This window comes from Temnothorax curvispinosus, unplaced genomic scaffold (assembly GCF_003070985.1).
Source record: "Temnothorax curvispinosus isolate PA1 unplaced genomic scaffold, ASM307098v1 QBEX01012861.1, whole genome shotgun sequence".
In the NCBI taxonomy this organism is placed as follows: Eukaryota; Metazoa; Arthropoda; class Insecta; order Hymenoptera; family Formicidae; genus Temnothorax; species Temnothorax curvispinosus.
Window position 1 is genome coordinate 259 of NW_020222641.1, and position 8689 is coordinate 8947.

Consider the following 8689-nt stretch of genomic DNA (forward strand, 5'->3'; position numbering starts at 1 on the left):
AAAATCAATTACATCTTGCGTATTTGTTCGAGTGGTTGCAACCCCGTTTTTATATAGAGTCATGTTTATAACGTATTATTTAATTCTCGAGTAAAGTATACGCGATACTTGATTAAAGATGTAACTTGGTACATCTTGATATTGGTACTATTCTTATGTTTCATGGTATAAATACTTATTACGATCTAGACTATTTACATCAATAATATGATTATTTCTCAGCGTGTAACAGATTGAAAAAACCTGCGTTACAATAATACTCAATTTATGCGAAGCGTTACGGCTTACATTTTGTGTGCCACGATAAAGATTTGGTGTGTCAATGTTTAATGTAAAGTGCTATTCTTCTTGATTTGCTTGATGAATAATAAAGATTAATCATTATATGAATTTATGTACCTCTCTTTATTGTTAAGAATAAGCACTTGAGAACAAAACAAGCTATATTTCGCTATAGATCATTTATGATCAAAGGAACATTGACGCATTAACTCAATTACAATTATTTCTTGTACATATATTTCTTAATATTGATGAATGTTATGCATTATTTTGTGAATTGAATATAATCGATCCTTTCTTTGAGAAACAGATATGTAATGATATATTGACTACGTTAACAAGTCCAACATAAAATAACATATGATATTCAGTATTCTTAGATGAATATTAATTGATTAAAAACAAGAGATTTATTTCTTTCTTCAGAATATTAAAGAAAAGGACAATTCTATAAGAATTAGAAAAAGGATCACTCCATATGACTAATCATTTCTTTTTTTCTTGTATTTTATACAGCTTTAATTTCTGTATGACATTTCTTTGTATGAATATGCATATATTTTGATTGATAAACAGCTAAGCGTTGAATTGTAAATCGGTAACAAATATATAATCTCAGTACAGTTCACATTAATAGTTGTTTTATGTAGCTTCCTCATCTAAATCGCGAGATCAGGCTTCTGCGCGAGCTTGTACTTTAAACACATAACAAATTAAAGATATTTAATTAAATATCTTTGAGCTTAGTAAGAATAAGGGAACAGGACATTCAAGGGTAAATAATAAACAGTAAAATAGCAGAGGCAAGGTATAATACAAGGTACAAAGAAATAGAGGTGAGAAACGAAACACCCAGTTATTTATTAAAAGGAAATTTGGATAAAATAAATACAGGAGATGAGATTAGAGCGATGGTAAAATTAAGGTGCGGTAATTTAGAGGATACAAATAAATATTGGCTGGACGAAGAAGATACGAAGTGTAGATTCTGCAAGACAGGTAGGGACAACTTAGATCATTATATAAGCGAGTGCAATATCACAAGTATGTGGTTTAAAAATTTAGGTAGGAATAACAGAGAAAGATTAGAGAATATATGCGATGACAAATTTAGAATAGAAAAAGGAAAGGTGCTAAATAGATTATGGAAAAGGAGAAAGGAATGCTAAAAAAAAAAGATAACGGTTGTAAATAATAATGCAATACGGCTTGTATGTAAAGAAGAAAGATGAATGATGTGTGGAGATGAATGTGTGCTTAAGTAAGAAATGTAAACCAAGTCCTTTCTTTTGGCGTATAGCTGAAATAAAGACATATATATAATTAAATATCTTTGATATAATTATATAAAAATAAATTATGATAAAGATAAATTTGCAAAAAACAAGTATTTTTTTATAGACAAAAAAATGTTAGTTATTTGTTATAAAAGCATTTTCATCAATTCGCCTTATATCTAAAATATAAAAGACAATCACAGAAATATAATTTATTTTGTACAGTGTAAGCTTATAAATGATGGATAAACAAAAGTGAAAAAATTCTCAATTTGATTATTATTTAATAGCTACCCTGGCGGAAAAAATTTCTATAAATAACTACATTTATGTAGATTTTCATGAATTCACGAGTTGTAAAAGACTTAAGAATTTTATCGTTTTTTGTAGAACCTTGTAGTATTGTATGTAAAATTACAACCATTCACGAATCAGAAATTTATATAGGTAAAAAATTGTACATTTATGTATTTTTTTATTGGACTTTACAACAGACTAAACGAAAATAAAAACATAAGTATTTTGATTTCTGCGAATTAAAAAGTTATTAATATTGTCTAACCTCAGGATTAGGATAAGAAAAACTAGAAAGCGAAGGACAGGCTAACCCAGAGGGGTAGGGGTAAGGAAGGACGCAACCAGATACTTATAAATGTCGCTCGCAAGTACACGCTCTGATGGCGTTTTCAATTTGCGACTCGACCCGACTCGGGTCGCATCATGTATACAGGACTCTAGCATCATTGACGTGGAATACATACATATCTGTGTATGTATTCCATGTCCATTGATGCGACCCGAGTCGGGTCGAGTAGCAAATCGAAAACGCCATGAGATGAGGCGCGTGGCGCAATCCGAACGTACTTGCAATGGCTCAACGTCCGTAGGGACGCTAGGACGCCTTCCGTGAGCGGTGCGATTGTCAGTTCTCTTTTGAATCAGGGAATTTAATCCCTTTAACTCAGAATCGGACCTTGTCCGATTTCGAGAGGAGGATGAGTAGTGGGTGAGATCTTAAGTTATAAATAAATGAAGATGGAAATTTATATTTAACATAAATAAAACATTTATTAAAAATATAAATTAAATTAACTATCGATATTACAATGAGTGAAAACTAAGCAAATTAAACGTGGGATTAAAAACATTTAAGAAGTGTAGAATGTATGTGTAAAGTGTATGTTTGTGTGCATTCTTTGCGGGTGTTACAAAAGTGCGGGGGTGATCGGGCAGGATTTTTAAGGAAAAACCTATTTGGAAATGGACACTTGCTCGCTATTATTACAGTCAAAATCAGAATTGAATTAGGGGAGACCGGGGCGAAGTCGGCCCCGGGACGGAGTCGTTTGTGCAATTATCTCATCTGTATGTTGTGTGAACTCGCCATTAACGCAGCATTAACTGTAAACCCTGTAAACGCGGCTTATGGTGCCCACGTGACCAACGGAGTTTAGTAAGGTTACGTGCCATGTTGTGATTTTTATCGAAGCAAACGTGTTTTCGCAGATCAAAAGTAAAATTTCTTCCGCGTCGAAAGTTTGTAATATCTTAAGTATTATTGTCTCTCCGAATCTCAAAGTAAGTGATTCTAAAGAGTAATGCATGCTGAACACGAATCCAGTACAGTTTTTTTTATTTTCATTGATTTCTATTATTTTAAAGCAACCAAAACTAAAACTTGTGTTCGGGGCAAAGTCGTGACCAAGCCATTGGGGCGGACTTGTCCCGGGGTTTCACTCTATTTTCCGTTGCAAATGCGCCATTGTATTTCTCAAATGCAGAAAAATGGAACGCACGTACTATCGCAAAACGGCTGCCGTCTGTTAGGCAGTTGAGAACCCGCCTTAAGGAATACCATGCGAACCTACCGGCAGACACGACAAGGAGAGCCTGGCGGGACAGAGCAATAAACTGAGTCTTATAGTATACACGTGTGCATTATTTGAGTCCTCACAATTAATCATATTTATATTAGTTCAGATACTAATATTACATGGCGCAGTCGCAAGTAGCCAGAATATAAATCAGACAAAGTAAAGGTATAGAGGAGAGGACTGGCAACGTAGTAAAGGGCGGCAAGTAAGCTAACCTAAAAATAAAAACCGCGTACTGGCGGGAAAAGAAGACTCGGTTATATAAGGAAGCAAATAAAATGGGAGATGCAAGTGCAAGAGGCATTAGTCCTATGAGAATGTCGGGGAACGTTGCAGAAAACTGGCAGATGCGGCGCAGCAGATTCGAGAACTACCTGAAAGCTTCGGAGGTGTCGAAGAAGCCACAGGAAACGCAATGTGCCCAGCTTCTACACTACATAGGGAAGGAAGGTTTTAAAATATATAAAACCGTTACTCTATCAGAGAATGAAAGAGACAGACTACCCATATTACTCGACAAATTCGAAGCACACTTTCTACCTAAGGAAAATCTGTCGTATGAAAGATACGTATTCTTTACGATGAGACAGAAAGGCGGACAGTCACTGGGACAGTTCGTGGTAGAGCTCACAGAACAAGCCCAGAAATGCAAACTAGGGGATGTACAGAACAGCTTAATTAAATGCATGATCACCTGCGGAGTCAACAGCAACGAGATGAGGGAGAAGCTACTACAGGATGACTCACTGATGTTGGAACAGGCCATTCACCAATGCAAAGTGATGGAGAAGGCGAAAATTCAGAGCAAGAAGATGGAAGCCACCGGGGAAGCAACGGGAACAGTAGACTTAATTAAATCACAGAAAAAGTTAGGTCAGATACAGGCAGGGGGAGGTAAAAGTGTCTACAAAGCCAAAGAGAAAGTAATCGTTAAGTGCACGAAATGTGGCAAGAATCACAATTTAAATAATTGTCCGGCTTATGGAAAATTTTGCACAAAATGCAATTAAAAAAATCATTTTGCAATTGTATGTAAAAGTAACTATAAAAAGAAAGTAAATAAAATTCAGGATAAGGATGAGAAGAAAGTAGACACTCTTACATCCCAGGATAATGAAGAATATCTGTTCATAGGAGCGATTGAAAATAATAGCGAGAAACATGTCTGGTTAACAGAACTAGAAATAAACGAGAAAAGAATTAAATTCAAAGTAGATACAGGGGCAATGTGTAATGTAATGTCAGTAGAACACTTAAAGTCGTTAAGGTTAGGTAACATTAGAGTTAAACCAACTGATACAATGCTCAAGTCATACACGGGTAATAAGTTACAAGTCAGGGGTGTATGTACAATTAATGCTAAGAAAAATAACAGAATTTTTAAACTAGATTTTTATATTGTCAAAACTAATACTCCAGCGATCTTAGGATTATCGTCATGTTTAGAATTAAATATCATAAAGAAGTTGGAAAGTATAAATGATAGCAACACTTATGAGGATTTGGTGAAGGAGTATAAAGAGATTTTCTCGGGAATTGGCTGCTTCTCAAAGCCATATCATATAAAGTTAAAAGAAAACGCGCAGCCAGTAATTCATCCGACATGCAGAGTAGCTCTATCTCTATTACCTAAATTAAAAGAATGTTTAGATGAACTAGTAAAGCTGAAAATAATTGAAAAGGTGGAAGAGGCTACGGATTGGGTGAATCCTCTGGTCATTACACGCAAGCCTAATGGCAGTCTGAGAATCTGTCTGGATCCAAAGGACTTAAATAACAATATAAAACGCGAACAATTAATTAAAACGTTAGATGAAATTACAGCTAAATTAAACGGAGCTAAGGTTTTCAGCACGTTAGATGCGACGAGCGGATTTTATCAAATACGATTAGATGAAGAAAGCTCATATTTATGCACTTTCTCAACTCCTTTTGGTCGGTATAGATCTCTGAGAATGCCATATGGTTTGATATCAGCTCCGGAAGTATTTCAGGAGAAATTTAGGCAAACTTTTGAGAATTGTGAAGGTTGTGAACAATACATAGATGATGTTATTGTCTGGGGGAAAAACAAAGCGGAACACGATGAAAGACTAAGGAAAGTTTTAGAAACTGCCAAAAGGAACAAAGTCAAATTTAACTTAAGTAAATGTCAGTTTGGTAAAAGTAATGTCAAGTACATGGGGCATATTATTAGTGCTGAGGGTGTCGCGTTAGATGAAAGCAAAGTAACAGCTATTAAAGAACTGCAAACTCCTAAGTGTAAAAAAGATGTACAACGTGTGTTGGAAATGTTAACTTATGTGAGTAAATTTATAACTAATTTTTCATGTGAAACTGAACCCTTAAGAAATCTTTTAAAAAAAGATGTACTTTTTACGTGGGGACCGGAACAAGAAAAAGCACTAGAGTCTTTAAAAAATAAATTAATAAACAGACCAGTGTTACAATTTTTTGACGTTAATAAAGAAACAGTAGTCTCAGTTGACAGTTCCAAATCAGGAGTAGGGGCGGTCTTGTTACAAAATAACTTACCGTATGCGTATGCCTCGAAAGCATTAACTGATACACAGCAAAGATACGCTCAAATTGAAAAGGAGATGGCAGCAATATGTTTCGGATTAAGTAGGTTTCATGAATATATTTATGGGAAAAAAGTAGTAGTTGAAACAGATCATCAACCGCTAATTTCAATATTTAAGAAAACACTTAATAAATGCCCTCCTAGGTTGCAACGTATGCTATTACAAGTACACAATTATATTATATTAAAATACAAACCGGGAAAGCAGTTAATAATTGCAGATACGTTATCGCGGGCGTACATTAAAGATCAGACGGACGAATACTTTGACAATGAAATACAGGCACAAGTTTGTTTAGTAGTGTCAGAACTTAATGTTACAAAGGAAAAATTACAAGAAATTAAAGTAGAGACACAAAAGGACGAAGAATTAAATGACTTAAAAAAAGTTATCATAAATGGTTGGCCAAAAAATCATAAAAAATTAAAAGATTCTATAAAACCATATGCTAAATGTAAAGAAGAACTAACTATAAATGACGAACTGATCTTTAAGGGTTGCAGTCTAGTAATACCATATAGGTTGAGGAAGGAAATTTTGGACAAAATACATTACAATCATTTTGGAGTTAAAAAATGTTTGGCCCTCGCGAAACAGTCGGTTTACTGGCCGACAATGAACAATGAAATCATACAAAAGATAGAATCGTGCCATATATGTGTGAAATACTCAAATTCGCAAAGGTCTGAAAGTCTAAAGTCACATGAAATTAAAATGTTGCCGTGGAATAAAGTAGGATGTGATCTGTTTGAATTACAGGGGAAAAAGTATTTTCTTGTAATTGATTACTATTCTAAATTCATAGAAATAGAAGAAGTAACAGAAGATAGTAGTAGTTACAAAATAATTAAAATCCTAAAAGCAATGTTTGCAAGGCACGGCATACCACTAACAGTAATAAGTGATGGAGGACCACAGTTTTCGTCACATATATTCAAAGAATTTGCTAGAGATTGGGAGTTTACCCATATCCTTACCTCTCCCACATATGCACAATCTAATGGAATGGCTGAACGGAACGTACAGACAGCTAAGAACATGTTTAAAAAAATTCTGGAAGAAAGAAAAGATATTTATTTGGCACTTCTTTATTACAGAAACATGCCAATCTTTGAGAATTTCTCACCATCCCAAATCTTGATGAGCAGAAAGTTGCGAACAACAGTTCCAAGTATTAACGAGGAGTTAATACCCAAATTAGTAGATAGGGAAAAGATAGGAAAAGCAGTTAAGGATAACCAAAAAATACAACAGCATTATTATAATAAGAAAGGAACGAAGTCGTTGACAGAAATAAAAAATGGAAGTAGAGTAGCAATACAGCTAAAACCAAAAGGTAATTGGATACCGGGAATTGTAATACGGAAAGTTAGAGATAGAACATACCGTGTAAAAACAGATAATGGTTCTGAGTATATCAGAAATAGAGTATTTATAAAAGTAGCTAAGCATGCTGTAAATAGAAGAGTATCTAGGAACCATTATTTGTTTAACACTCCGGGTAAAGAGGAGGAAAAGGAAACAAGGAAATGTTTTATTGAAATAGAAAGCGACAGGGCAGAGAGAGTAGAGGGGGAGACCGAGTCAGAAACAGAAAATAGCATAGCATCAGAAAGTGAATTAGAGATAAGCAATCCGACTACCACTAGAAGCGGAAGATAAAACCACCGGATAGATTAAACTTATAAGTGTAAGAACATAATCTGAAAAAGGGGAATGTTAGGCAGTTGAGAACCCGCCTTAAGGAATACCATGCGAACTTACCGGCAGACACGACAGGGAGAGCCTGGCGGGACAGAGCAATAAACTGAGTCTTATAGTATACACGTGTGCATTATTTGAGTCCTCACAATTAATCACATTTATATTAGTTCAGATACTAATATTACACCGTCGACAAGAAGCAGATTAAGAAGGCAGTTCTTGCGGTAGAGAAAGATAATATTAAGATAAAAGTAACCGCAAAAAATTTGGCGTTCCGAGCTCTACGTTAGCCGACTGGCTGAGAAAGAATGATAATGATATAGCACATTTGGATGATGTGGCCGTACGACATCACGAAGGATCCACGGTGAATAACGTAAATAAATTTTTTGAGTTTAGCGCATGCACTCTGCTCAGCCAAGTTCATATTTATGCAACGTCTTAATTTTAAATTGCAGGTTATGAACTCTGAAAGTGAAGCTACTTTGATGGAATACCTAGTACGTTGCAACAACATGTACTTTGGGCTATCTGCGAAAGAAACCCTCGTGGTTTAGCCTTTGAATTTGCTAAAAAATTGAATCTGTATTAGATACCATGGTTCGAAGACCGGCTAACTGACTTTCTCAAATGACATCGAACATTATCCATATGCAAACACGACAAAATAATCGACCATTACCACTACGCCGAGAAAGAGAGGCTCAAAAAAATGCCACGCAATCAGAACCGCAGTCTTCACGAGCAGTGGGCGAAAAACGGAGTCAGAATCGCAGCCTTCGACGAGCAGTGGGCGAAAAACAAAGTCAAGAAAGCTAAATAATATGTGCTGCGTATGCTCGGAGATAATAGAAAACAGAGCCGATAAAAACAGTGCATTTTGTGCAGACGAATGCGTGCGCTCATCAGGCTCTGTTTTTACATGCTTTAACTGTTTCAGTGACACTGATAACGAAAAAGAAAATTG

At 35.3% G+C, this 8689-nt stretch overlaps 1 protein-coding gene across 1 annotated transcript; it reads left to right on the forward strand.

Moving 5' to 3' along the window:
* The first annotated feature begins 3711 nt into the window (after window positions 1-3711).
* On the forward strand, window positions 3712-8279 carry LOC112462864 (uncharacterized protein K02A2.6-like). Its single transcript, XM_025028928.1, has 5 exons — window positions 3712-4356; window positions 4504-4753; window positions 4853-5288; window positions 5379-5736; window positions 8181-8279. The coding sequence occupies exons 1-5, from the start codon at window positions 3712-3714 to the stop codon at window positions 8277-8279; spliced, it is 1788 nt and encodes a 595-aa protein (XP_024884696.1).
* Window positions 8280-8689: the final 410 nt, after the last annotated feature.

What these genes read in the sequence shown, in the direction of transcription:
- LOC112462864 (XM_025028928.1), top strand. Translation starts at nt 3,712, where the DNA reads ATGGGAGATGCAAGTGCAAGAGGCATTAGTCCTATGAGAATGTCGGGG. An exon ending in AATGCTCAAGTCATACACGG is followed by an intron (nt 4,754 to 4,852) that starts GTAATAAGTTAC and finishes CTAATACTCCAG; the next exon opens with CGATCTTAGGATTATCGTCA. An exon ending in TGTTGGAAATGTTAACTTAT is followed by an intron (nt 5,737 to 8,180) that starts GTGAGTAAATTT and finishes TTTAAATTGCAG; the next exon opens with GTTATGAACTCTGAAAGTGA.